The sequence below is a fragment of the Alexandromys fortis genome, unplaced genomic scaffold, assembly GCF_014885135.2.
Source record: "Alexandromys fortis isolate MF-2015 unplaced genomic scaffold, M_Fortis_MF-2015_v1.1 scaffold_16, whole genome shotgun sequence".
Lineage (NCBI taxonomy): Eukaryota > Metazoa > Chordata > Mammalia > Rodentia > Cricetidae > Alexandromys > Alexandromys fortis.
In genome coordinates this window covers 3,291,723-3,319,680 of record NW_026067893.1, presented here as the reverse complement: position 1 = coordinate 3,319,680, position 27,958 = coordinate 3,291,723, and the positions used below count along the sequence as shown (strand labels likewise).

Here is a 27,958-nt window from a genome sequence, read left to right as displayed (position 1 = left end):
GACCTTGCTTCCTACAGCACATGGTTCTGTTTGTACAGCAGGAGACTGCTCCGCTGTCTTTGAAAGGTTTAGTGTGAGTGTGTGTGTGTGTGCGCGCGCGCGTGTGTGAGTGTGTGTGTGTGTGAGAGAGAGACAGAGACAGAGAGAGACAGAGACAGAGAGGGTTGTGTAGAGTCCAAGTATAACTTGTTGGAGTTGACTCTGTCCTTCCACTGTGTGGACCTGGAGAGCAAACCCAGGCTGCCTGACTTTTCCTAGGTCCCTTCGCCCACTGAGCCTTCTCGCCAAGCTTTCTCTCACTCTTTACTATTAGACTAAATCTTTGGAGTACTAATATGAATATTCCAGAACTTCCTGCATTTGTGAGTGCAGCCTTTTCTGCTGGTCCAGTCCGTGCCTTGGGAAGGTTTGGAGACTGACACAGAAGAACGGGCAGTCAGGAGAGGGCTCCTAGTCACCCACCACAGGGACTGTGGGAGTCCAGTTCCCCAGGGAGGCCCAAGGGACAGGTGTACTTAGGGATTACCAGTGCCGAGGCAGGAAAGCCAGAGGCAGTTATGTTCCTTAGATTAGACTGTTTGTTCTCTAAAAGCTGTTCCTGGGAGGGGGTAGATTCATAATTTGCACAGGCAAAATGAGTTTTAGCTGCCAGAGGAGAGCCCTTCCACAAAGATTCGGATACTCACTTTAGAAGTCAGACCAAAGTATGGAAATGTTAGGAGGTAGGAGAGAAAGTGATCACTGTTGGCCACTGCACTACAGTGTGAACACAGCGCTGTCAGCCATTGCACTACAGTGTGAACACAGCGCTGTCAGCCATTGCACTACAGTGTGAACACAGCCACTGTCAGCCATTGCACTACAGTGTGAACACAGCCACTGTCAGCCATTGCACTACAGTGTGAACACAGTACTATTCATCAGTAAAAAACTTCTTGAATTTTGCATGCAAATGGTCAGAAATAGAAAACACTATCCTGAGTGAGGTAAGCCAGACCCAAAAAGAGGAACATGGGATGTACTCACTCATATTTGGTTTCTAGCCATAAACAAAGGGCATTGAGCCTATAATTAGTGATCCTAGAGAAGCTAAATAAGGAGAACCCAAAGAAAATCATACAGGCATCCTCCGGAATATTAACCTTCCTACTGTTTTAAGTTGACATCTTGCTTGATGGGCATGGCCGTGGCTTAATGAACGGAAACAGTTCCTTTGGTCTTCGTGAAACTTGCTCGATGCCTGCCCCCTGGAGCTTGCCTTGACGTATTCTGTAGACACTGAGGCGGCTGCTCATGAAAGAGTCTTGCTGTAGGAACTTTGCTGGAAGAACTGGCTGAGATGAAGCCCTGGGGGGGCTGTTGGTTCCTGCATGTTGCAGACCGTGATGCTTTGTAGGAACTTGGTGTTGGCGAAGCCACACAAGCCGTGTGAACAGTGGAACCTGGAGTCTCCTCCAGGCACTTTGTGAGCAAACCATGCCAGCTTACTGACAGACTCCTTGCCATCTGACAAGGAAAGACTATTTGAGGGGCCCAGATCTATTTTCACCCAGTAGGCAAGTGGGTGACGGGAAGTGGGAAGCACCAGATGGGCACAGTGCATCCCTTAGAGACTCAGCTTCCAAGGAGTCCCTTGAGCATATCCAGACTCCTCACCGTTGTAAATTGCTGTGTTTACCAGAGAAGGTAAACTTCCTACAACTAAAGAGCTTTTTACCCATGCCACAAATGAGGGAACGTGACCCCCAAGTCATCGTGTTGATCATTGCTTGTATTAATTATTCCTTTTTTTCCTATTTCTTGTTTTTCAAGACAGGGTTTCTCTCTAGCCTCAGTTGTCCTGGAACTCACTCTGCAGACCAGGCTGGCCTCGAACTCACAGAGACCCACTGTCTCTGCCTCTGAGTGCTGGGGTTAAAGATGTGTGCCAGCACTGCTCAGCTCTAATTGTTCATGTTCTCTCTCAGCCACACTGAGTGGTCGATCTAGCTAGACTATGCTATAAAGTTAGCTCTGACAACTTGTGTGCAAAATTAAATTGCAGAGAGAGTGATAATATGTATACACATGCAGACACACACATACCACACAGACACATACGCACCACACAGATACACATACATAACACACACACACACCACATAGACACACACAATATACACAGACACATATACACCACTGGGTATATATGTGCCTGTTTATGTAACTACAAAAGCCTGTGAAGTATGTTTGTATACATATGAACACTAAATAAAAAGATATTTTAATTATTTGAGATATAGATTTGTTGATTAATTTGTTTAGAAGTAAGTGCACCTGTTTTTGTCTTAAATATTTTAAGATTCTGAGAAATCCAATGTTTTTGTATTTTCAGTATAAACAAAAATGTTTTGATATACTTGTAAAATTGGTTGAGATGGTGTACAGTGTAAAGCAGTCAAGAGAAACTGATAAAAAATAGTCAGCAGAGCTCAGAAGTATGACAATGGCTTCTTAACAATTCGGGTGCCTAGAATCCAGGTCCAGCTGCGTCTTTCTGGAGAAGGGTTCATATATGGGCTTTCTCTCTGAAGATCCACACCACTCAGAATGAATTTGATCTTCTTTGTCAGAGCCTAGTTTTTGTGAAATAAAATTTAACCTAATCAACATTTTGTCAACACAGAACCCTCAGTAAGATGTTTTTCACTGACTTTTCCTGCTATGTCAGTTGAAATGGCCATGGTTTGTCAAGTTTCAAGAAATTTAGACTAATTTTCTTTTTAGTTGTAGGTTGTCAAAAGAAAAATTTTCTTTTTGTTGGCTTAGGTTGTCAATATAGCCTCCAATTTGTAAACCGTTATGCCAGATTATTATTTTTTAAAATTACTTATTGATTTTTATGAGCATTGATTGCTGTTTTCCTGCATGTCTGTGTGAGGGTGTCAGATCCCCTGGAACTGGACTGAGAGAGAGTTGTGAGCTGCCATATGGGCGGTGGGAACTGAACCCCGGTCCTCTGGAAGACCAGCCAGTGTTCTTTACTGCTGAGCCATCTCTCTACCCCCTTATGTCTGAGTCCTTTGACCTAGTGATGTGAATTTTAACATGCTACTGCCTGCCTTAATGCTACCTTAAAGTAATCGTTGTCATGATTTTTCTTTTCTAGATTAACAGAACCTTCTGGATATTTAACAGATGGTCCCATTAACTATAAATATAAAACTAAGTGTACATGGCTAATTGAAGGCTAGTAAGTATACACTTTTAGCTAAATAAGTTAATTTTATTCTGAGGTGTTAAACTAAATGATTAATGTTAAATTAGGTAAAATGTCTAGCTATATATTTATTTCCTTGTTTATTATGGAGCATATGCATAGTTTTTATGAAGTTTAAAAATTTAATCATAGTACATCTGTAGTGTAATAGATAAATATGTATTTTGTCTTTGAGTTATGTTATTGCAGGACTAAACACATATTAGACCTCTTGGCTTTTGAGAAGCCTCTTGTTAGGAACTTAACTAATGCTGCAGAGAGCGGAAACACATTCTGTGCCGGGCTGTGCTATTGGTTAATACTTTTCAGAGTGTAAACACATTCTGTGCCAGGCTGTGCTATTGGTTAATACTTTTCAGAGTGTAAACACGGTCTGTGCCGGGCTGTGCTATTGGTTAATACTTTTCAGAGTGTAAACACATTCTGTGCCAGGCTGTGCTATTGGTTAATACTTTTCAGAGTGTAAACACGTTCTGTGCCGGGCTGTGCTATTGGTTAATACTTTTCAGAGTGTAAACACATTCTGTGCCAGGCTGTGCTATTGGTTAATACTTTTCAGAGTGTAAACACGTTCTGTGCCGGGCTGTGCTATTGGTTAATACTTTTCAGAATGTAAACACATTCTGTGCCAGGCTGTGCTATTGGTTAATACTTTTCAGAGTGTAAACACGTTCTGTGCCGGGCTGTGCTATTGGTTAATACTTTTCAGAGTGTAAACACATTCTGTGCCAGGCTGTGCTATTGGTTAATACTTTTCAGAGTGTAAACACGTTCTGTGCCGGGCTGTGCTATTGGTTAATACTTTTCAGAGTGTAAACACATTCTGTGCCAGGCTGTGCTATTGGTTAATACTTTTCAGAGTGTAAACACGTTCTGTGCCGGGCTGTGCTATTGGTTAATACTTTTCAGAGTGTAAACACATTCTGTGCCAGGCTGTGCTATTGGTTAATACTTTTCAGAGTGTAAACACGTTCTGTGCCGGGCTGTGCTATTGGTTAATACTTTTCAGCATTTTAGTCCTCATAGCCCTTTAAATTTTAATTGTGCTAAGGATCTTTGAAATATTTTCATAACGTCTTGAAGAAGAGTTAGTTGTTTACCTCAGGGCACTCTTCATGATGAGGCGTTTAGCTGTTAAATTTCATCCTGAGCAGGCCATACGTGAGCCAGCAGGATCCTTTGGTGCTGCTTCACCATTTTCAGAGTGCGTTTGCAAACCAGGCTTTCTGAATACTTTAAAGTCTTTTTAAAGCCACAGCAGCTATTTTCTACTATTTACCCGCAGTTTGCCTTTGCCTCTCCTTAGTGTATCACTCCTTTGAGCACTGAGAAGAGCCTCATGCCTCCACCTGAAGGTTCTGCATCAGATGCTTCCGGGTGGTGAAAGCTGTCTCCAGCTCGCTGTGATAGAATGAATCCTGTTAGGTTGTAATTTAATAAGGTTTAGGTAAAAAATACATAAAGTATGTAACTTCTGCCTCAGTCTGATCTATGTCTGCCTTTTATTGTTGACTGAAGTTTTAAGAAAAAGATATGTGTAGTTTGAAACCAGTATCTTGAACGCATATCAGTTTTTCTTCTGGTGATTTAAGGATTTGTAGAAAAAGTATCTGTAATATATTTTTGATAAAATTACTATGCCTGATTCTAAAAATATTGTATTTTATATGAAATTAAGGAGATTCTTTGTCTTTTCTTTCTTTTTTCTTCTTCTTTTTTCTTTCAGTCCAAATGCAGTGTTAAGGTTAAGATTCAATCATTTTGCTACTGAATGCAGCTGGGATCACATGTATGTTTATGATGGAGATTCAATATATGCACCTTTAGTAGCTGTGCTTAGGTGAGTGATTATGTTTGCCCGATGAACTATTGACAGCCATAGGAAAGTAAAGAACTGTATAATTTGCTTATTTGAAGCCTACCGTATTGATCTGTACTCAGATTTATGGTGGTTGGCGATGGCCGGATTTCACAGATTATTATAATACTCTGTTTACTATGACTGTCTACTTAAGTGTATGCACAGTAATGTAAACATGCTGTAAATATGAATAAATTCTATACTATACTATAGGAACTATAAACGTCTTTATAAACCCTCCTTCTTTTCACTACATTTATTTTATTCCTTTAAGTTGGTTTGAATACGTTTTCTTAAATGTCTGCTCAGAGGGCTTTGGGTGAGTTCAGGCTGACAGATAGATGAATGTATGCATCTTTTATAATTGTCTTTTTGTTATACGAACTGGGGGAAATTTAAATTCTGGAAACCAGGTTTAAGTTATACTTGGTTAAAGGTTTTAATAAAGGAGGTATTTCTTTTCTTTTCTTTCTTTCTTTTTTTTTTTTTTTTTTTTTTTTTGATTTTCAAGACAGGGTTTCTCTGTAGTTTTTGGTGCCTGTCCTGGAACTAGCTCTTGTAGACCAGGCTGGCCTCGAACTCACAGAGATATGCCTCCCGAGTGCTGGGATTAAAGGCGTGCGCCACCACCGCCCGGCTTAAAGGAGGTATTTCTACTAGCTCTCAAAAGTTTGAAAATTTAGGTCACTTCATAATATTTTATAAGCAGTCAGATTATCAAGACATTAATTTTGAAATCATAGCAATGTAATATTAATTTAAACTTTGCAGTAATACTGCATTATTGAACAGTTGTGAGTGGGAGGAAAATATATGGGCTACAGAGAAAGTATGGATTATAATACAGATTTTGTATTCAGTTTAACCAGCGTGATTGTTGACAGATTGCTTATTACATTATTCTTTCCCTTTGTTATACATTATCTCTCATTTCTATCAATGTTGAAAAGTTAAGTGTAGCTAAAAGCCTTTTTCCCCACAGTTATTTTAATTTAAAGCATTCTTCTCACTATCTTGCAAATATTTTATTTCCTCAATAACTTGGAATTCTGTTGGACAAGCATTTGAGGGCTGGTATTTCCATTGTATTTTGTGATTCTATAATGTGTGACTGCTTTAGAGTATACCTGTAGAAAGTAGTTTAGGTTTCCTATGGTACTGCTGAAAATGCTTTAGAACTGCTGTAGAAAAGACTGTGTGTGTGTGTGTGTGTGTGTGTGTGTGTGTGTGTGTGTGTGTACGTGGAGGACAGAACTGAGTTCTGGTCGTCTGCAAGAGCAACAAGCACTCTCAGTCACCAAAAGCCCCCGAGCCCTTTAGAACTTCCATTCTGGGTTTTTGAACATCATGAAAAGTTGTTAGAAATAGTAGTTTAAAGACACTAGATAAAAATGTTAATAGACCCTTGAACCAATGATGTTAGAAAATTTATTATGGCAGTTAGATACAATAGTTGCACCTTTAATTCTGACAATTAATACTGCATTTTGTGATCATTTCATTCCTTTTGTGTCATTGTTGACGGATTATCATTGACTCATCTTTTTTGTTGCTCAGTCATCTAATGAATTTGCACTCATTAACACCTACTTAACAGATTTCTACCCATGTGTTCCTGTTACTGAAGGAAGCTTTCCTGAGATAATTATCATGGGTTTAACTTGTGAAGGTGGAACTGGAGAATTTCATCATCAAGCACTCCTGTTACCTGTCCCGAGTGAGCTAGACAGTTTTATGCCAACTTGGCACAATCTGTAGTCACGTGAGAAGAGGGAGCCTCAACTGAGAAAATGCCTCCTTAAGATCCGGCTGCAGGCAAGCCTGTAGGGCATGTTCTTAATTAGCAATTGACATGGAGGGCCCATCCTGTTGTGGGTGCTTCACTCCAGGCTTGCGGTCTTGGCTTCTATAAAAGAGCAGGATGAGCCATGAGGAGCCACAGGGGCAAGCCAGTGAGCAGCACCCTCCATGGCCTCTGCAGGAGCCTGTCCAGTTTGAGTTTCTGCCTTGGCTGAATCAGTAGACTGATTCAGAATATGTAAGCCAAATAAACTCTTTCCTCCAAGTTGCTTTTGGTCTAAGACACCAAGGAGATGGAACCTTGTGGTTTATTGAACATCCACTTGGTGCCGAGTGTTGTGGCTACAGTTTAAATGTTTTCTAGACCCTTTCTAAAATCTTGTGGCTGAAGTACTGTTATCTTCCATTTTATGACTGAAAAATTGAGACTGAGAGAAATCATTTACCTCTAGGAGGTGATAAGCTAGGATTAGGATTTCAGTCTCAATTCAGAAGCATATAGTGTTAAACTCTACTTTGCTAAGAATATGCATTTAATTATTTTAGGATTAGAATACTATAAATATTTATCACTCAGCCAACTACATGGATAATTGTTACATTTAATAACTCCCTCAGTTACCAGAGTCTGTCAGAAGCCTGGAAGATGTAGTAAGGAATAAAGCAAAGGTCGTTTTGACACCAAGGCCTGGAGTACGGTGAAACTTGCTAGAAGAAGGGCACACAGACTGTCCTCACTGGAGACACCAGCTGGAAGTTGGAGGATGTCCCCATCTTTTCTTCTGACTGTTTAACCACAAACCGAGGGAACCCATGCTTCCTAACTTTCCATAATTTTCAAGAATTATTCACAGAACTCAGAAAAGTGCTGTATTTGTGGCTGAAGTTTTATTCTCAAGAATAGAAATTGGCAACCAGCCTAAAAGGGAGGCATAGAATGAGATTGGGAATGATGACAAACATAAAACATTGTGTCCTTGGGGTGTTTCCCACCTAGCACATCAATGCACACCATCACTTGGAGGTGCACCTGAGCTACAGGCGTCTGGAGTTGGAGTTTTGGTTGTTTGTTTCATCACGTAGGCTGGGTTGTGGAATCCTTGTCCATGAGGAAGCTGAGTACAGATCTCTACTCTTCCCTCCTCTGTTACTAAGGCAGGCTGATCCTAGATGACTTCAGCTCTACAATCTCGTTGCTGGTTTTGCTGGGGTGACCATTCCCCCAGCCGGAAGTGTAACTTTAGATTCTGTTTTGAAGAGAAACATTGATAGAAACTGTCAAGGCCTACTGTGCATAGCAGACAGTTTGTCATGAGAAATTTTAGGGATTTGAAGCTCCTGTCCCAAGAACTGGTAGTTGTTTGTCTGGTGAGTGAGAGAGTCAGCATGAGCCTATGTGATGTAATTCTTGAGTTACTCAAATAGTGATTCCCTGTGCACTGTACTTAGGAATTAGATCTTATTCTGTAGGCAGGATATTATTACAATATGAAGATTGTTTATAATTGGGAAGTTTTCTAACACTCTTATCCTCTCTGGTGAATAGATGTCAGTATGTGTCTCCTCAATACAAGTTACACAGCAGATGTAGCCACACAACTGTGGGATGTATTATGTGTATGTAAAACCAAGACTGGTGGTGTGGAAATCAAATTCTCTTGACCATCTCTTTTTAAAATGGTCTATTCTTCACCACAAGTATAGATGCAATAAGCCAGGGGTTGGTTACTTTTTACTTTGTATTTGCAAATAAAGCATCCCTAGGATCTCATTTTTGTATCACATATAATTTGTTTGAGACAATTCAGTTACCAGTGATGCCTAAATGTTACTTTAATTTTGGCATTTTTTTACTACTTTGAGAAATGAAAAATTGAGTATTTGAAAAACGTTGTGAATCTCACAAGCCATATATAGAAGATATATATCAATATTCTATTTTACAATGTTCTAAAGAGACAAGTAAGAGCAGAATGACGCTGCAGGTGGAGGAGCTTTGGTAGCGGAAGTGTTCACTTGTAACTCCACACTTGAGAGGCTAAGACAGGTGGGACACCGTGAGCTCAAGATCAGCCTGGGCTGCAGTGTCTCAAAAAACCGGAAAAACAAAAACCACCAACCAATCACCAAGCAAACAGAGGAATTATCCGATACTTAGAACTTTTTGTACATTTGTTACCCTGCCCTTCGCCATATGTTTTCTTTTGTGTACTTATTGACCTAGATGAAGAATATTTAGGAATATTTATGTTCTAATCTAATAATAAGCAGAATTTTAAAGAAACAAAAGCACACATTTAAAACGTATCTGCTGTCTAGATCATCGTTTTGAGTAGATTTCTCTGTCAGCACGTACGCTGCTATAAAGTGTTTCTCCATCACTCTTTGTAGTCGGCGGGGAGGAGAAAGCTGTTCAGCCACAGTTAGAGTGAAGTCTGTCTGTGAGCCAAGGAAGGGACCACTGTGGGGTGCTGTAGCAGGACGCATAGCAGTTCAGCCCAGGTAGAGCTGGAAGAGGAGGAGAGAAGGAAGACAGCGTCAGTGGCAGAGGAGCAGGCGTGGGGGAGGAGGGTGCTGCGGTGGTGAGTGCTAGTTTATTTTCAGCAGTGTTATCTACCTAATGGGGTAGAAACTGATGAACTGGTATGTGCTTCCCTGTAGTTCTCCTCTCCAGTCTGCCTGCTTTCTGACATGGATACTGTTTTTGAGTCTATTTTCTGTGCAGTCACAGTGGGTACCCACAGCTCTCCATTCTGATCTTCTTCAGTGGCTTGATCGTCCCTGAGGTGAGGGGCAACGAGACAGTGCCTGAGGTTGTCACCACGTCTGGCTATGCGCTGCTGCACTTTTTCAGTGATGCTGCATATAACCTCACTGGCTTCAACATCTTTTACTCGTAAGTGTTTGTCCACTTTCATCTAGTAAAACAGCCCTAACTTATATGTGAATGTCCTGCATACCAGGAAAGGATTGGTGTTAAATTTCCACGTATATAGAATCTTTTTCTAAGTGATGTAAGTTATTAGCATTATACCACAGACTGCCCTCTAAGCCCAATTTATTTTATTTTTTTAAATTTATTTATTTATTTATTAAAGATTTCTGTCTCTTCCCCACCGCCGCCTCCCATTTCCCTCCCCCTCCCCCAATCAAGTCCCTCTCCCTCATCAGCCCAAAGAGCCATCAGGGTTCCCTGCCCTGTGGGAAGTCCAAGGACCACCCACCTCCATCCAGGTCTAGTAAGAAATCGCAAGGTCCAAATCAGGAGCAGAAGGAGAGAGAGCACGAGCAAGGAACTCAGGACCGCGAGGGGTGCACCCACACACTGAGACAATGGGGATGTTCTATCGGGAACTCACCAAGGCCAGCTGGCCTGGGTCTGAAAAAGCATGGGATAAAACCGGTCTCGCTGAACATAGCGGACAATGAGGACTACTGAGAACTCAAGAACAATGGCAATGGGTTTTTGATCCTACTGCACGTATTGGCTTTGTGGGAGCCTAGGCAGTTTGGATGCTCACCTTTCTAAGCCCAATTTATGATGATTATCAAGTCTTGAGGATCTTATAGTAGCAAACTGCGTGGTTGGAAAGTTAATTACAAAATTAAAAATTGATTAAGTAATTAATTAAGGAAACACAGTACCAGCATCGTTTTACACATATAGCATCACACACGTGGCCAGGATATGATATTGGATCCCCTAGACCTGGGGTTACAGACAGTTGTGAACCATCAGGTGGGTGTTGCGTATTGAACCTGGGTGCCCAGAAAGACTAGCCATTGCTCTTAACCATGAACCGTCTCTCTCGCCTCTTAACATACTTGTTTTCATCCAGATCCTTTTGTGTCTAGACATTAAGGGTGCACTAATGAGAGCTGCCATCGGGTGCTTTTGGAGGAATGGCCACAGAACAGCTTGTCAATTGTTTTCTTTGCTTCGTGAAGGTAGAAATTGCTTAGCAGAAATAATTTCATCAAGAATAAAGTACTTAAACTACTTTTGAATCAGGAATCATTATGGGTTTTCTTTATGCAATAATGTATCCAAATATGTACACAAGGGAAAGTAAATGTATATTAGAATACAATCCGTTAAAGGGCCTGAACATGAAATGTGATGAGCTTGCCTCTTTTGAATGTACGGAGGTAGCATGTGTCTTAAGGTTAGAGCCAAGTCATCTCTTGATTCTCTTAAGTTTCAGGAGTTCATACATTTCTCTTTTTCTTAAAATATATATATATTAAAAATATTTATTTAAGGCTTTATAAACACCATGCTTGAAACTGCGCAGATGTTTTAGAAGCTGAACGTGTAGTCCTTGGACACTGGAGTTTGTGGAACAACATACCTGGTTGGATGAACTGAGACTAACTGCAAATGGGAACAACTGGAGTGAAGAGGAGTGAAGGGGGCTTGGGAGTGGCAGCTCATACCTGCCGGTCCCTGGAGGCTGGGGCAGGAGACCCTGTCTCTACAGATGGGCTCAAGAACAAAGCCATGCTGTGAAACTGTTAAATTAATAAACGCAAATGAAAATTAAGTCTATATAAGCCACTTATTTTTATTTTTCTTGAATTTGAATATTTGAATGTGAATTATGTTTTACAGAATCAATTCTTGTCCCAACAACTGCTCTGGCCACGGAAAGTGCACAACCAGTGTGTCTGCTGCGAGTCAAGTGTACTGTGAGTGTGATAAGTACTGGAAAGGGGAAGCGTGTGATATCCCCTACTGTAAAGCCAACTGCGGCAGTCCGGACCACGGCTACTGCGACCTGACGGGAGAGAAACTGTGTGTCTGCAATGACAGCTGGCAAGGTAAGCGCGGGGTGTGGAGTGATGGCCTCTGAGAATTCCGCCTTCGTTTGTCTGTGTGTGTGTGCCTGCGTCTCACTTTTGTTGTTATTGTTTTTCCTTTGGTATTCTTAGTTAACTGTTAACTTCTTAGTAGTCTGCAGTTTCACAAACATGTAATGGCTGTCAGCTGCCAGCAAGCTTCCAAATAATCCCTCTACAATAATCCCTCTACGTTCTACCACGGGGCCTTTACCTCTGTCCCATTCTGTGTCAGACTTGTTCCATGTCTCCTTGGCCTTTCTGTCTCTCCTCTTCCCAGAGTGCTCTCTGTGCCCAGAGGTCCCGCCCATACCTCCTGCCTAGCATTTGACCTTTTAACTCTTTATTAAGCCAATCAGAAGGCTTCTTGACAAAGACGCATTCTTACAGCATACAAAAAGGTTTATTCCACAGTAAACAGAATTGGTAGGCTTGTCTACATGCTGTTTTAAGGATTAAATGACGTTACACGTTAAACTTAAAATTGTAGGTATAGGATCACTATGATCTTCTGTCATTTTCTTGTTGACTTTTCAGAGGTTAGATGACTTCACCGGATTTAGTATGTGGTGTATTCAGATTTACTTCATAATGGGTAATGTACTGTATTGTGAAAATAAATGGTGTCTCACAGGTATGGCATCATTTTAAATGTACTTCTTAGGGAAGACTGACCTCTTGTGGATGTTTAAAAAAGAGCATAGACTATTTCAGTAAGTGAAAGTTTATTTTCAGTAAAGAATTTAAAATTTAAATTTAAATCACACTGAAGAGTTTTGGGTTTCTTAACCATGTGGGTATATAGTAATATGTTTCTCATTGTGGAGTTAAGCTAAGAGATGAGTATCGTTATTGGTCATCATCTGATCAAGTCTACTTTGCTGATTACATTTGCAGAGAAGCTTCCTTTGTGCTACTGTATGCCTTTTTGACAGGGAACTTGGCCTCACGAATTACATAATTCAGGGTACACTGAACGTGTGTTCTTACAATACAGGGTGGTTCTCCCTGATCCTACTACACACGTACACACTGTACCAGTGACTTCTAGTAACAAGGATTTTATTAGTGGTTATCTGTTATTTATGGTTGTGGCAGGTGCACATTTTCAAGTGTTCATTAATGTTAGGACTGTATGTTTAAGTGCTTAATCATTTCCAAATTTTGTATCCTTACCCTCATAAATTGCTTTGAGACTTTTTTCCACTTAAAGTTTGAAGTAAAATATTTCCCTATTCTATAGTAATTGTCTATTTATAGTAGTTTAAGTAAAACCAAAGAAATCAAAGTAGGGCTTACATAATGCTTTCCAAACCGAGTTTATCTGTCATGTCAGTTTAATAGCTTGAATACAAAAGAAGACTTTTGGGGGTTGTGACCCACAGCTCGAGAACCAGTGCTCTGGATGAGGACATTTTATTAAGAGCGCACACACAAAGGAGGAGCCTGGCTTAAGTTATGTCTTGGGTTCCATTTCCAGCACTCTGCTGCCTCAGCCGGGCTCTGACTTCAGTTTTGTGTATCGCACAGTGACAGCATTTTCTCCTCTGTTCTCGCTCATCTTATTCTTTCATTTGTCATCACTTTGATCTTTCTGTTGTTAGAGACGTTTTTCAAACCACCGAGGAGTGTGTTTTAAGTGTGGAAGGCTTCATTAGAGCGCTGTCTCCCTTTCCCTGTAGAAAACACTTAAAGGAACCATTGGCTGAAATGGGCAAGAGTTTATGCTTAGTGTGACATTTTGGAAAGTAAATAATTTTTCTTTATAATTTTGTTATAATAAATAGAACGATGATCACCAGTCATACAATTCATTGTTTGGAAAGTTAAATATTACCAGATTAGATCAAGGGTATTTAAATACACTGAAATAGACAGTAACGCTTTAGAGATTGCTTTTATGAGCCTGGTCCATATGCAGAATATTTTGGCTACTGTAACAAAAGATTTTCAGTGGACTTACAAGGCAGTGCTCTTCTCTTCAAAGTTGTTTTCTTATTTTGCTTTTCTCATTTTGGAGAATTTCAGAATTCAGTATACATCTTAAATCATAAGTGGAAGAAAAAAATGTTGGGTATAGCAAAAATAATTTAGGTTTGCTACGATGATATGAGAGGTGCTGTAAGAATTAATTCTACTTTCAACATCTGACCAATTTAATTTGACCAAAACAATATATCCAACATATTAAATATAGGTGTAATCTTGGAGGTATTGTAATTTTAGTTCTAGACGGTTACAGTGAAATAAATATTGCAGTATAGTAAGTTATGTGTGTTTTTCTAGTTTCCCAGAACACATGATTATATTTATACAAAACTATACATATGCAATTTTACTTGTAAATTTACAATAAGATTATTATAAAATGTACCTATCTTAATTAAAACCTTTTTATTGCTGCAAAATGATAGCAGTCGTTGAGGTGTTACTGAGGAGTCTGTTTTCGCTGGTGGAGGGGCTTGCCTGTGTGATGGCTCCCATCGTTGGTAGAGGCTGCAGTAGCTGTGGTCGTCTAACGGTGGAGGTCAGTGAAGTTTGCAGGACGAGTTTGATTGATATGGTACTGGTTGATAATGTGCCCGCCCTCCTGAACAGAGCCTCTTTCGAAACTGGAGTCTGTCCTCTTGTGGCTCTTGACTAACCAAGCAATATTCTAAGTTTGTCATTCTCAAGTGTCCACTGCATCTTTACCAGTGGAGTTCATCCTGGGAATCGATTTTTTGGCGGTGTTTCAGTTATATCTCCATGCCGTACTTCTGGTCCTTTTGTGGTGCCCACCAGATTAGCAGTTACTGCTTTTACTGTAGTGAAAGCATCCACGGGACTGAAAATGTCTCCTTTAAGTTCCTGTGAATGTTGGCATTCTGACCTTCGTCTGTAATCTCAGATACTCTTACTAGCATCAGAATGATGACGGAGCCCTCTGGAGTGTCTCCAGCGTCTAGCTTCCTGCAGTCAACTTAGTGCTTACTGCTTACTTCCTGGAGCCGGCTTCTTCCCTGTCTCCTTGTAAGCCAGTAACCTCTGCTCACTCCAGACTTTATGACTTTCCTTCCTTCCTTCTCAGCTTTCAGAGTATTAAACAGAGCAAACACTTTCCTGTTGTCTGCATTCTGCTTCTGGTTTAGGTTTGGTTTAAGGGATGTTGTGAATGTTTTGATGTTACATTCAAACCCCAAACTGCACTGTTAGCAGAAGGGCTTTGCACCTCTTCTCCTCCGCTTTCTCTGGAGTGGCTCTTTCCATGTCCTTGGAGAAATTTGGTCCTGCACTCACGACTTGGCTGTTGATATAAAGTGGAAGGTACTGGACTTCCCCCTTCATCTCAGTATTTAGATACCGCTCAGAAGACTGCAGGTGCAGACCTGGTTCAGCTAGTGTGGTCGTATGCCTCTGCTTAAGACACATGCATCTGCCAAGTGCAGCCACCAGGTGTGCCCGTGATAGAGTCGTGGCTGCTTGATAAGTGCATCCAGATGTCAGCTGTCACGTGAGAGGAGGACTGGCGTGGAAGGAGTTCCTCCTGTGACTCCGGTTCCAGAGACATTTATCAGCCTCTCTGCATCTCACAGTGAGGAGACCCAGACCAGGCAGCCATGCGTGAGACACGCTAACTAATAATGGTTTTCATTCGATGAAACCCTTTATAGTTTTAAAATGGTTTTTATTTTATTGTACTTTATTTTCTTTGTTGATATATGAGCCTACCTACTGAAGCCAGTTTGGGTTTTAATAATGTAATTCTTATTTTCACATTTGTCTAATAGTTTATAAATGCTTTATATACTATTTTGTGAAATATTAAAAAATTGCAATAGCATTTGTGAGTAGATTGTTGTTCCCGCTTTATGTATGAAAGCTTGATGATTGGCAAGGTAAACAGATTTGTTCAAGGTGACCTCATTATTGACAGAACTAGATTAATATTCTAGTAGCATGCTAAAGTAAATATGAAATTTCCTATTTTTTAAACTATGATATTCATTAGAGCATGTTAAGATCTGATCATATTTCCCCTTGCTAAGAGTTTATTTGCATGTTATATTTTAGCTGTTTTTATGAGGGAAGATTTTGGGACAAGGTCTTACTGTGTAGCTCAGGCTGAACTTGCTCAGTAGCCCCTGAGATTTCAGCCTTCGTTCCTCAGTCTGACTGAGGGCTTTGGAGGTGTGCACCACCAAGCACAGTCAGACATTTCTAATATGGTGGGTATTAGGTTTTTAAGTTCTCTTACTCCACATAATCTATCTGTTTCATTAATCTACAATCTTTGTTTAATTCAGTGTGTTGTATGTGTGGTTATCTTTTTTTAAATAGGTCCGGATTGTTCTCTGAATGTCCCTTCTACTGAGTCTTACTGGATTTTGCCAAATGTTAAACCCTTCAGCCCTTCCGTAGGTCGGGCTTCACATAAAGCAGTTTTACATGGGAAATTCATGTGGGTCATTGGAGGATACACCTTTAACTACAGCTCCTTTCAAATGGTTCTGAAGTAAGTATTTATTTTTAGATTTTTATAATTAAGTTTTATTGGCCAAATATATAAAAAGCTATTTTTCTGATAGTACATACTTGCTATAATTGTACAGATTTGAGAATATATATAATCATTTTGTTCAAAGTCAACATTTTTCAGTGCACATTGGAGTTTGTTTTATATAAAATTTTTATTACCAGTCTAGAGTGTTTAAATAAATTTCATATAAAGGTAGGCTGTACCCGTGTAGGCAAAATGAATCCTGCTACCTTTTAGTTTTTAGAATGGAGTGTAATTGCATATATAAAAATAATTTGCTTTTCTCCTTTAATTTTAATGTAACCAAATACTTTTTCATATGTATTTGCCAGCGTTATAACCTCGGTCATTTCGCTGTGGCCAGTGGTTATGCCACAGTGTGGTTGGGTGGGTGATAACAGGACCCACACGGGGAGCAGCTTTACCTGGTTTCTTTTTCTGCTGATGATTGTATTTTACAAATAAATAGCAGAATAAGGCAGTTGAAACAGGAAGAATCATTTGATTAGCAATGTTGTTTTCAGGAGCGATAGTCATAACTTTTAAATGTGAGCGTGATGTGGGTATCTAGTCAGAACTGGTCCCGGGTGGTATACCAGTGTAGAGTCAATAAATTGTCAGTTTTAGAAGCTGTCAGGACACATCTGGACACTGAGTTGCATCTGAATTTCAGATAAAGAGTTTTTGGTGTAAGAATTCCCTTTGTCACTCAGGGTTGGGTGGCTGTTATTTCCTGGATCCTAGACGCTTGGCGAGTGGCTGTACTACCATGGAAAATGATTCTGCTGTCCTCAGGTCATTGCTGATGTCCTCTCAGGAAGGGGTGGGGCCTCCCATGCCCCTCATCCGCCGTGCAATGTTGGCAGACCCATGCCATGCAGCACCTTTCACTGTTGAAGGTGTGCAGAGTCGCACTCACACTTATGATGCTTGTTCAGATTGCTGGGCATTCTCTACTTATCTGAAAATTCTATCCCTTCAGTGTGTTAGACTTGTTAATTGTGTTGACTTAAAAACTTGTGCGTATAATAAAGGCTTGCATTAGAACTATAATTTTTTTTCTAGAATTAAAATATAAAATAAAATAAATTCTGGGGGAAATGGCTCAGTGGTGAAGGGCAGTTGCTGCTCTTACAGAAGACTTAGGTTTGACTCCCAGCACCCACATGGTTGCCCACAGGTGTTTGTAACTGCGTTTGGTTCTAGGTCATCCAGCACTGTTTTGCTTGAGATTATCAGTCTGTGTGGTTAATGTTTGTCTTTGTGGCGGTAATGATGAAAGGCAGGCAATGGAGAATAAACGTACATATCAGCAAAAATGAAACTATATACGTGTAGATAGACAGACAGACTACTGGGGATCAAATTAGAATTTGACCAAAGTGGAGGGAGTTGCAGTGTTGAAGCCAAGCTGAGTTCCACAAGAAAGTTGAAAACTGAGGAAAGACTTGAAAAAGGAAGTCAGTAATGGCACTGAAGTCATGTGTCGGCACAGACAGGAGAGGAAGCAGCAGAGAAGCCGTGTGGTTTGGTGAGAACCCATGCAAGGAAAGAATGAAGGTCAGGGGGAGCCCGATTGGAGGAGCGGAGGAGGGCGTTTGGGGAGAAGAGTGGAAACAGGGATCCGGTTAGAAGGAGGTTATCCGGGGAATGAGTTTTCTATGAGGAGAGTTGGAACACATCTCACTAAGAGGGGAAGAGAAATCAGCAGACAGTCTGGAAAGGAGTGACCAGGCCTGTAGGGAAGTCACCCCGTGTGGTGTCTTCTTTGGGAAGCGAATCGAGAATTGAAGCCACCTACATCAAATGACGACCCTTAGACAAGACAGAAAGTGGCCACGAGTTGTTGTGAAGATGTTTACTGTAACAGCCAGTTTGCAGAGTGGCCAGGTGGAGTTTGTTAGAGAATGGGGATACAGGTGGTAGGGGCCGCGGAGCAGCAGAGGGCCAGCCTGGAGGAGAAGTGCGGCTACATTTTTATCTTTTTTATAGATGTGTGCTGATCCAGTAAGATGAAAGGAAGAGGCAAACACCACACACAAAACAAAGGGAGTTGTGTAGTGTTGCAGGATCCAGAGCACAAGGGACCTTGAGTGCTTCTGGAGCAGAGGTCACTGGAGGTGCCTGGACTCCCGGGGGTGTGGGGGGGGAGTGGGGGCGCTGCTGCTTATTAGCTCGGCTAAGTTCATGTCCAGTGTGGGGTGTGATGCTGTTCCACCCAGGGTCTGAGTGCTAAGCACTGCAGGGGCGTGGTTTAGAGCTCTGTGTTCACACACAATGGATGTCTAGAGAGCCTTCTAACGTGTCACGTGATGCAAGGCCAGCCTGCTTCTACAAAAGCCTTCCCACACCGGATGCATCTTGTACAATTTAAAAGAATCATTGGCAAGCAGGTTCTGTTTATACATAGGAAGTACATAATTCTTGATGAATTGTTTTTTTAAAATTTCTTTCTTATTTATTTATTTATTTATTTATTTATTTATTTATTTATGATTTCTGCCTCCTCCCCGCCACCACCTCCCATTTTCCTCTCCCTCCCCCAATCAAGTCCCCCTCCCTTGTCAGCCCAAAGAGCAATCAGGGTTCCCTGCCCTGTGGGAAGTCCAAGGACCACCCACCTCCATCCAGGTCTAGTAAGGTGAGCATCCAAACTGCCTAGGCTCCCCCAAAACCAATAGGTGCAGTAGGATCAAAAACCCATTGCCATTGTTCTTGAGTTCTCAGTAGTCCTCATTGTCCGCTATGTTCAGCGAGACCGGTTTTATCCCATGCTTTTTCAGACCCAGGCCAGCTGGCCTTGGTGAGTTCTCGATAGAACATCCCCATTGTCTCAGTGTGTGGGTGCACCCCTCGCGGTCCTGAGTTCCTTGCTCGTGCTCTCTCTCCTTCTGCTCCTGATTTGGACCTTGAGATTTCAGTCCGGTGCTCCAATGTGGGTCTCTGTCTCCTTTCATCGCCTGATGAAGGTTAATATTCAGGAGGATGTCTATATGTTTTTCTTTGGGTTCACCTTCTTATTTAGCTTCTCTAGGATCACAAATTATAGGCTCAATGTCCTTTATTTATGGCTAGAAAGCAAATATGAGTGAGTACATCCCATGTTCCTCTTTTTGGGTCTGGCTTACCTCACTCAGGATAGTGTTTTCTATTTCCGACCATTTGCATGCAAAATTCAAGAAGTTTTTTTTACTGCTGAATAGTACTCTAATGTGTATATATTCCATATTTTCTTCATCCATTCTTCTGTAAAGCAAAGGACACTGTCACTAAGACAAAAAGGCAACCCACTGACTGGGAGAAGATCTTCACCAACCCCGCAACTGACAAAGGTCTGGTCTCCAAAATATATAAAGAACTCAAGAAACTAGACCGTAAAAGGCTAATCAACCCAATTATAAATTGGGGCACTGAGCTGAACAGAGAATTCTGAACAGAAGTAGTTCAAATGGCCAAAAGACACTTAAGGTCATGCTCAACTTCCTTAGTGATCAGGGAAATGCAAATCAAGACAACTTTAAGATACCATCTTACACCTGTCAGAATGGCTAAAATCAAAAACATCAATGTTAGCCTTTGTTGGAGAGGTTGTGGAGAAAGGGGTACACTCATCCATTGCTGGTGGGAATGCAAACTTGTGCAACCACTTTGGAAAGCAGTGTGGTGGTTCCTCAGGAAATTCGGGATCAACCTGCCCATGGACCCAGCAATACCACTCTTGGGAATATACCCAAGAGAGGCCCTATCATACAACAAAAGTATATGCTCTACTATGTTCATAGCAGCACTGTTTGTAATAGCCAGAACCTGGAAACAACCTAGATGTCCTTCAGTGGAAGAATGGACAAATTGTTTGTTAAGATACACATGTATAGAGGAACAGCATAAATACTCAAAGCAAATGGCGACTGTAAAAAGGCATTTTGTGAAAAGTCAAAAAGGAGGGATTTTTCTTCTGTTTCCAAGAAAAACTGGATTTTTTTAAAATTTGAAAGCAAAGAACTCATTATTTTTAAGTTCAATGCAGTTATTAAATGCAGTTAGACTAATTATAGCAATAAAGTCTCTACTCAAGTTCATGTATCTGTTTGGACTTTTTAAAATTTAGAGTTTTAAGTTTTATGTGTACGAGTGCTCTGCTTTGTGTGTGTGTGTGTGTGTGTGTGTCGCATGTGGGCCTGTGGAGGTCAGGAGAGGGCGCTGCATCCGTCAGAACTGGAGTCACAGACGGCCTCTGCCGGAACCAGTACTCTTAGCCACTGAGAATGTCTGTCTCTCAAGTCCTGTATGTTGTACGTGTGAATAACTGAATCTTAAGAGCAGGTATTTTTTTTTTTGACTGGAGCTTTATTAACAATTTCTAGCATGATTGATGAAATTGTTAGTTCTACTTCTTTTTGACTTTAAAGAGAATTTGGATTCAGCGGAAGAAACATACAGAGATTAAAGATCTGGAAGGAATTTTAGCTTGCTAATACGGTTTATTGTCTTGTTTTAGTTACAATTTGGAGAGCAGTATATGGAATGTCGGAGCTGTGTCAAGGGGACCTCTCCAGAGATATGGACATTCTCTTGCTTTATATCAGGTACGTCTCCTGCTTAAAAAAAAAACCTGGTTATTGTCGTAAGAATTTGTGTTAGGAAGATGCTGGACCTCAGATTTATTTCAAGCATTCAATGAGAATAGTGGATTATAAGGCCCACATTATGGAGAGCTGGTAGACTGACATTTTATAACACTGTTTTATGTTGGTCATATACAACAATAAAGATTGAGGGCTTTTGGTGGGGCTTCTGGTCTCCCCTTCCTTGGCTGCCTTTGAGACGGGGCTTTGCTAAATATTCCAAGGTGACCTTGGGCTGGCTGTTAGCCTCACATTTGTGATCCTACTTTAGTCTTTTGGGTTCTGCCTAGTTGTTACATTATATCAGTCACAAAAATATAATCAGTTTATTGTTTGAGTGATATTTAAGTGCAGAGCTCAGCGGCACTAAGCTTATTTATATTATTATATAATCACCATCACCATCATCTTCATAATTTCTTTTTAAATCTTGTAAAATGTAAGCAGTCACTATTCTCTCCTTCCTTCCGCTCTGGGTAGCCTGTAGTTTGCTTCCTGTCTTGGACTCTGACTGGTGTGGGTGCCGATGTGAGTGGAAGAGGGTGGCGTTTGTTCCTTTCTGGCTGGTTTGCCTCAGCACAGTGTTTCCAAGTCTCATCCATGTTGTAGCACAAACACTATTTCTTTGTATGTGTACATTAAAAAGATTCTATGTGTTAATGGGCGCTTAGATTGCTTTCACCTTTTGGCAATGAGTGTTTGACCATCTTAGGTGCATTCTTGGGATCAGAATTGGAGAATCATGTGGCAATTCCTTGTTAAGTGTTTTGGGAACTACTCTACAGTTTTATATACCGACCTACCATTTTACAGCCTGTTAGTGTTTATGGCTTCCACTACCGTCTACAGCTTTGCTAACCATGTTTTCTATTTTTAGATAATAGGGCCTTGGTGATAATAGAGTGTTATTATTTTATGAATTGTAGTTACCTAAAAACTTGTCTTGTTGCATAGTTTTTTTGTGTTTTCTTTTAGAAACATTGTTACACTATATTGCTCTGGCTGATTTGGACCCTTGGAGACCAGGTTGACCTTGAACTCACAGAGATCCACCTGCCTCTGCCTTTAGAATTAAAGGCCTGGGCTTCCATCACTGCTGTGACATAGTTTTATTGGCCACTTGTGTATCTACTTTGGAGTCCTGTTTATTACAGTCTTCTGCCATTTTTACATTCGTTTGTTTTCACCATTAAATTTTAGGAGTTCTTTCTGTGCTAAATTCACATTTCACCAGATATATGATTTGTAAATATTTCTCTTTTCTTGTGGTCTGTTCAGTCTGGCAATAGTGTTGCTCTCTTGTGTGTGGAGATTGCCGCTAAGACGGCATGTGTACCAGACAATTGCTCTATGTTTTACCTACAGCCTCGGGTGGTGCAAGGCCATTGAACTTAAGTACTTACATATATAAGCCCATGCTCTAACACTTAGTTACATCCCGTCAGTCCAAAAGTTCCAGGTTTTTTTTTTTTTTTTTTTTTTTAATTTTCGAGACAGGGTTTCTCCGTAGCTATTGGTTCCAGTCCTGGAACTAGCTCTTGTAGACCAGGCTGGCCTCAAACTCACAGAGATCCACCTGCCTGAGTGCTGGGATTAAAGGTGTGCGCCACCACCGCCCGACTTAAAAGTTCCAGATTTTATGTAGTACCAGTTTATTTATTGTTTTTGGTTTTGATTACATATATAAGACATTGTTGCCAAATCAACAACGTGAAGGCTTTTTCCTTTATGATGATTTTTCTTCCCTCTAAGTTTAAGCAGCTTAGTTCTGATGTCTGAATCTTTCCTCCAGTTTGGGTTTGTATGTGGTGTAAGTTAAGGGTCCAATTTCATCATTCTGTGTGTGGGTAAATACTTTCCTGAACCATTTGCTGGAAAGACTGTCCTTTCTCATTACACTGTCTGGCCTTTCCAGTTAGAAATTGTTTGACCACTTGTAAGGGTGTCTCCGGGATCTCTGTTCTGTAGTACTGGTCTGTGTTTGACCACGTGTAAGGGTGTCTCCGGGATCTCTGTTCTGTAGTATTGGTCTGTGGTTGACCACGTGTAAGGGTGTCTCCGGGATCTCTGTTCTGTAGTATTGGTCTGTGGTTGACCACGTGTAAGGGTATCTTTGGGCTCTCTGTAGCATTGTCCTGTATGTTTGCCTGTATGCTGTTACTGCACTGGTTAGGATTGTAGTTTTTAAGTATTAGACTTCAATTTTTTTGTTTCTCTAAAATTATTTTGGCTATTAAAGATCACTTAGAAGCTCTATGAATCATAGTGTAGTTTCATGTTTTGTAAAAGAACATATATGTATTTGCAATTTTGATACTTTAAAATTTTTTTTAGATGATGGGTTTCATTGATTTTTTTTTTCTTTTGTATATGTGTGCAGGATAAAGGGCCTATAGAATGGGAGAGAATCACTGTCATCTATGTTCAGAGAGGGTATTAATGGCTAGAATCTATAAAGAACTCTAAAAATTAGACATACATACACAGATCATCTACTTAGTAAATAGTCAAGTTAATTGAACAGACAAATCTCAAAAGAGCCTCAAGCTGGCGCTGTGTGTGCCCGTAATCCTGGTGCTCAGAAGAGTGGCAGGAGGAGCCCGAGGCCCAAGGCATCCTTAGCCACATGGCAGCTTCAGGCTAGTGGGCTGCATGAAACCCAGTCTCTAAGACACCGAAAGTAAAAAGAGAGAAGAAAAAAGCAAAGCTGACTATAAATACATGAAAAAATATTCATAATTCTTACTCATCAGGGAATTGAAAATTAAAACCACCCTGAGATTGTATCATCACCAAGAAAAAATGAAGGCTGGAGAGATGACTCTGTGGGTAAGAACACTTGTTGCTCTTGCAGAGGACCCAGATTGACCTCCCAGTATTCATGTGGTGGCTCAAAATGATCTCTAAATCTGGTCCTATGGGGTCTGACACTCTCTTTGCACCTCCATGGGAAACAGGCACACATGCTATATACATAAATACATGCATGGAGGCAAACACCCACGCACATAAAGTCAGCATAGAAGGAAACAGAGCCAAGGCCAACAAGTGCTGTCAAGAAGGCAGTGGAGGGGACTTGTGTCCGCTGCGGGTTGGAATGTAGACTGCCACAGCCACTGGAAATGGACACGGAGGCTCCTGTAGAGCTCAGAGTAGACCCGTGAAATTATCCAGGTACCATTCTTGTTTCAGTCTCTGAAGGGATCTCAGTCAGCATGCATCAGAGATATGTGCACATCCATGGTTATTGCAGCCCTACCCATAGGAGCCAAAATATGGAGCCCACCCTGCTGCCCACCAACCAACAAAGTGATGGTACAGATGGGGTATACGCATGGATATTGTTCAGTCATAAAAATCGGAATTAAATTATTTGTAAGAACATGGTTAGAATTGCATGTCCTATTAAGCAAAGTTAGCCAAAGAGAGACAAAAACTGCTTATTTTTCTCATAAGTGGGATCTATATTTAAATATTAATATATGTATATATTGCATTAACTAGAGTGGGCACTCTAGGCAAAGAGGAAAGATGTAAAGGGAGGAGCAGTTATGGGAGAGAGAATATCACATCTCTCACATGAAAATCGAGATCTGATTATCCACATAATTATATGTACATGTATAGGGGACGTGGTGCAGAAGAGAGACTGGGTAAGGAAGGGGCTGAGAGAGAGGCAGGAAAGAGGAGGGAGACTAAGGGGCAAATAAGAACAGATACAGTAATATATATTTGTATATTGAACACTTGTTAGCTCCCTGGCTGCTCAGACTTGAACTAATCACACAGAAACTATATTATTTGCAATACCGTTTGGCCAATAGCATAAGCGTCTTTTTAGCTAGCTCTTATATCCTAAACTAACCCATCTCCATTAATCTGTGCTAAATAAAAAGGAAGGATTTAACTTTAACATAGCAAGATTATATACAACAAAACAGGTATTTTTTACATTTGTCAAATTATGAAAAATACTCTATCGTCTATCCTATCTTTGGGAGTCTAAAGTTTTATATCTAACCCATTTTTTATCACAACTAAGGAAAACTATAAAACTACCTATTCTTCAATTCTATCAAAGACCCCAGAAGAATATAATATTACCTAAGCAAACAGAAAATGCAAACAGGAAATGCATTGTAATCAACTTCCAAAATTGATTCCTAGAATCGACAGAGACATCTCGCTGCCTGGACAGTCACCCCAAGTTCTTCTGTAACATTGAGGCATCCATCTTCAGCCTACAGGCCTGTAGTTTCTGGCAGACATTTCCACGAAGTAGGAAATTTGAAAATCTTTTATGCCTTTTACTGGCAAAGTTTATTAGTTGCTTTCTTATGTGTTCTCTAGAATGTCTGGAAGTTCTTTTGTGAAGCAGGAACCCTGAAGGACCGTCTCACTTTTAGGCAAGTTCAGCAGTCATTTTTCTGTAGGTCCTGCATGTCCAGTTCATACAGCATAACATCAAGCAGTCCAGTCAAGAGCAGTTTCACTCCGTGAGGAGCCTCTTCATGAGGATGCCCATCTTCCTCTTGAAGTAATTGGCACTGCCAGGAGCAGATGTGCCTCATTGTCATGAAAAGTACTAAGTTTTTAAAACATTTTAAATGCCTTATTCCATAGGTCTTTGAAAATGTCATAACAAGATGGAGATAATAGCCTTCCAGGAGTCTGTTTCAGTGTTAACAGCTCAACCCTATTCCAGAGTACAGGGAATATATAGGATGGGGAGAGTGGCTGGGGTACCACCTAATTGACATTTGTCAGTCCTGTCCTCCCATATAACTGGAGCACAATACCTAATTATCATATGGACAGCAGGGGGCATTTCTGTGAAACTGTGTCGTGATTAAGGTAAGTCAGGCAGCTGGTCTCAGGGACTAGCTAAGTCAAGCATCCAGGCCTAGAGACAGTATCCAAATAGGTCAGGGATGGAGTTCTGCTGCAGAGGGCGTCGTCCTTATTTACGCTGAGCTCAGAGAACCATCTGGATGTGATGAACTGCAGCCTTAAATGCAGGGGACTCTAACAAGTGCGTGAAGCATTCACTGAGCAAGTATAAGGACCAGAGCTCGAATCCCCTCAACCACACAAACACCAGGCAGGCATGGTAGCCTGCTTGGAATCCCAGTGCTCAGGGTGGAGATACGGGATCCCTGGAGCAAGCTGGCTAGCTAGCCCAGCCGTACTGGTGATTCAAATGATGGACCTGCCTTGATACATAATATGTGCAAGCCTCAAAGAAAACACCTGTGTCGACTGCTGTCCTCCACATGCATTAACACATGCGTGTGCACACACATACAAACATGCATGCGTACACACATGGGGATCTTTTTAGTGAATAATATACTCTTGAGGTCTCTTTGTACCACTCAGAGAGGAGAAAAATGGCTCTGTCAGCAACAACACCAAATCAAACAAGATACAGAAATACACTTAGAATTGATTAAATTTACCATTGCTGACAAGAGAACAGAACATGGCAGAAATTATGTATTTAATAATAGAAGTTATTTAAGAAGAAGGAGTAGAGAAGGGAAACGCAACATTAATGAAAGACAGGAAGGGGGCTGGGATCTGGCTTAGCTGGAAGAGTGCATGGCCTATCGTATCTGCTCTTCAGTGCTGCCTGACCTGTGTGTAATGTAACGTAATGCCTGTAATCTAGCGTTTGGGAGGGAGGGGCCGGAAGACCTCACCTAAGGAGATGAGAACATGAGACACCCCCTCGTCCTCCAACACAGACACGAAGGATAGGAGCTTCCGGCCTGAAACACTCAAACTGACAGTGAACCTCATGTGATTAGCTGAGTTCCTAGCCAACAGGGAGGGCAGGGGGCAGGGACCCTTCACTGTGGGTACCCGGAGTTTCCCAGTTCTGGCTCTCAGCCTCACCTCAACTGCCTATTGGCTGTCTCTACCCTGGAGCAATGGCAGGTTGAACCCACACTTCCTGATATATGGTTCTTTCTTGTTTTCAGGTACCTGGGGTAGATCGATTTTTCAGTAATAGGTTCTCTCTCAACTTGGAGACTGACCACAGCTTTTTGAGACATGGAGAGTTCTTCCCTGGGTGGGGGGTGTTTCTCACCAATGGGAGTCACTGTGTGACTATAGCCCCAAGGTGGACTCGAGGCTTTCGCAGACTGTGGGCTAGTCCTGTAGGGGTTGGGCTGTGGGGATGTTTTTGCCAGGGCTTCCTGACTGGGCTGAAGCATTGCAGGGACTGGAGCCTGTGTGGCCAACTCCTGTCAGCTAACACATTGCTCTCTCGCTGTCGGTCTGCCCGTCTGTGTTTCCAGTGCTCTGTCAATTACTGTCTTTTTGTTACCTGGCTCTTCTCATCTACCGCATCCCGGAGAAGTGACTTTTCATTCATTTGCCATCCGTGCCATGAGGTCTCTTTGGCAGATTTTACAGCTTTCGCTCTTAGGTTTATATAGTTGTTGCATCCATTTGTAATAATTCCGTGTATGGTACACAGTAAGGGTTCAGTGTCGTTGTTTGGCTTGTGCCTGTTTTCCTGCATCACCTGTTACAAAAGCATCCTTTCCCTTTTCATTGTTTTGTCAGTTTTCTCAAAAAAACGTTTGACCAAAAGCATGTCTGTTCGTCGTCAGCACGTCTCTGTGTCGGCTTACGCTGAACCCACTGTCTTGAGACTTGTTTTGTATTAAGTTTTTAAGTTTACTTACTTTTGCAGACTGTTGGAATTCTGATAGAGATCATGCTGAATCTGTCCTTGGACTGTGAGATCTTTGTCATTGCAGTGTTACCTCTTCTGATCCCTAAAATGTAGCGTCTTCCCATTCATATCTCTGTGAATTTCAACTGTTCTGTAACTTCAGTTTTGAACTCTTCTGTTTAAATTTATTCAGTTTCGTGGATGCTCACCTTACTAGACCTGGATTGAGGTGGGTGGTCCTTGGACTTCCCACCGGGCAGAGAACCCTGATTGCTTTTTGGGCTGACGAGGGAGGGGGACTTGATTGGGGGAGGGGGAGGGAAAGGGGAGGCGGCGGTGGGGAAGAGACAGAAATCTTTAATAAATA

General features: G+C 41.2%; 1 protein-coding gene across 7 annotated transcripts in view; it reads left to right on the top strand.

Annotated features, from left to right (window-relative positions):
• Positions 1–27,958, top strand: part of Atrnl1 (attractin like 1) — a 503,194-nt gene that overhangs the window by 13,614 nt on the left and 461,622 nt on the right. For all 7 annotated transcript variants that reach the window (XR_007592709.1, XM_050147216.1, XM_050147226.1 and 4 more), the window contains exons 2-7: positions 3,149–3,232; positions 4,986–5,099; positions 9,688–9,816; positions 11,533–11,741; positions 16,080–16,254; positions 20,777–20,864. Coding sequence is in view for 6 of the 7 variants with exons in the window: in XM_050147216.1 (XP_050003173.1) it covers positions 3,149–3,232; positions 4,986–5,099; positions 9,688–9,816; positions 11,533–11,741; positions 16,080–16,254; positions 20,777–20,864 (799 nt within the window). In the remaining variant the exon portion in view is untranslated. The remainder of the gene's footprint in view (positions 1–3,148; positions 3,233–4,985; positions 5,100–9,687; positions 9,817–11,532; positions 11,742–16,079; positions 16,255–20,776; positions 20,865–27,958) is intronic.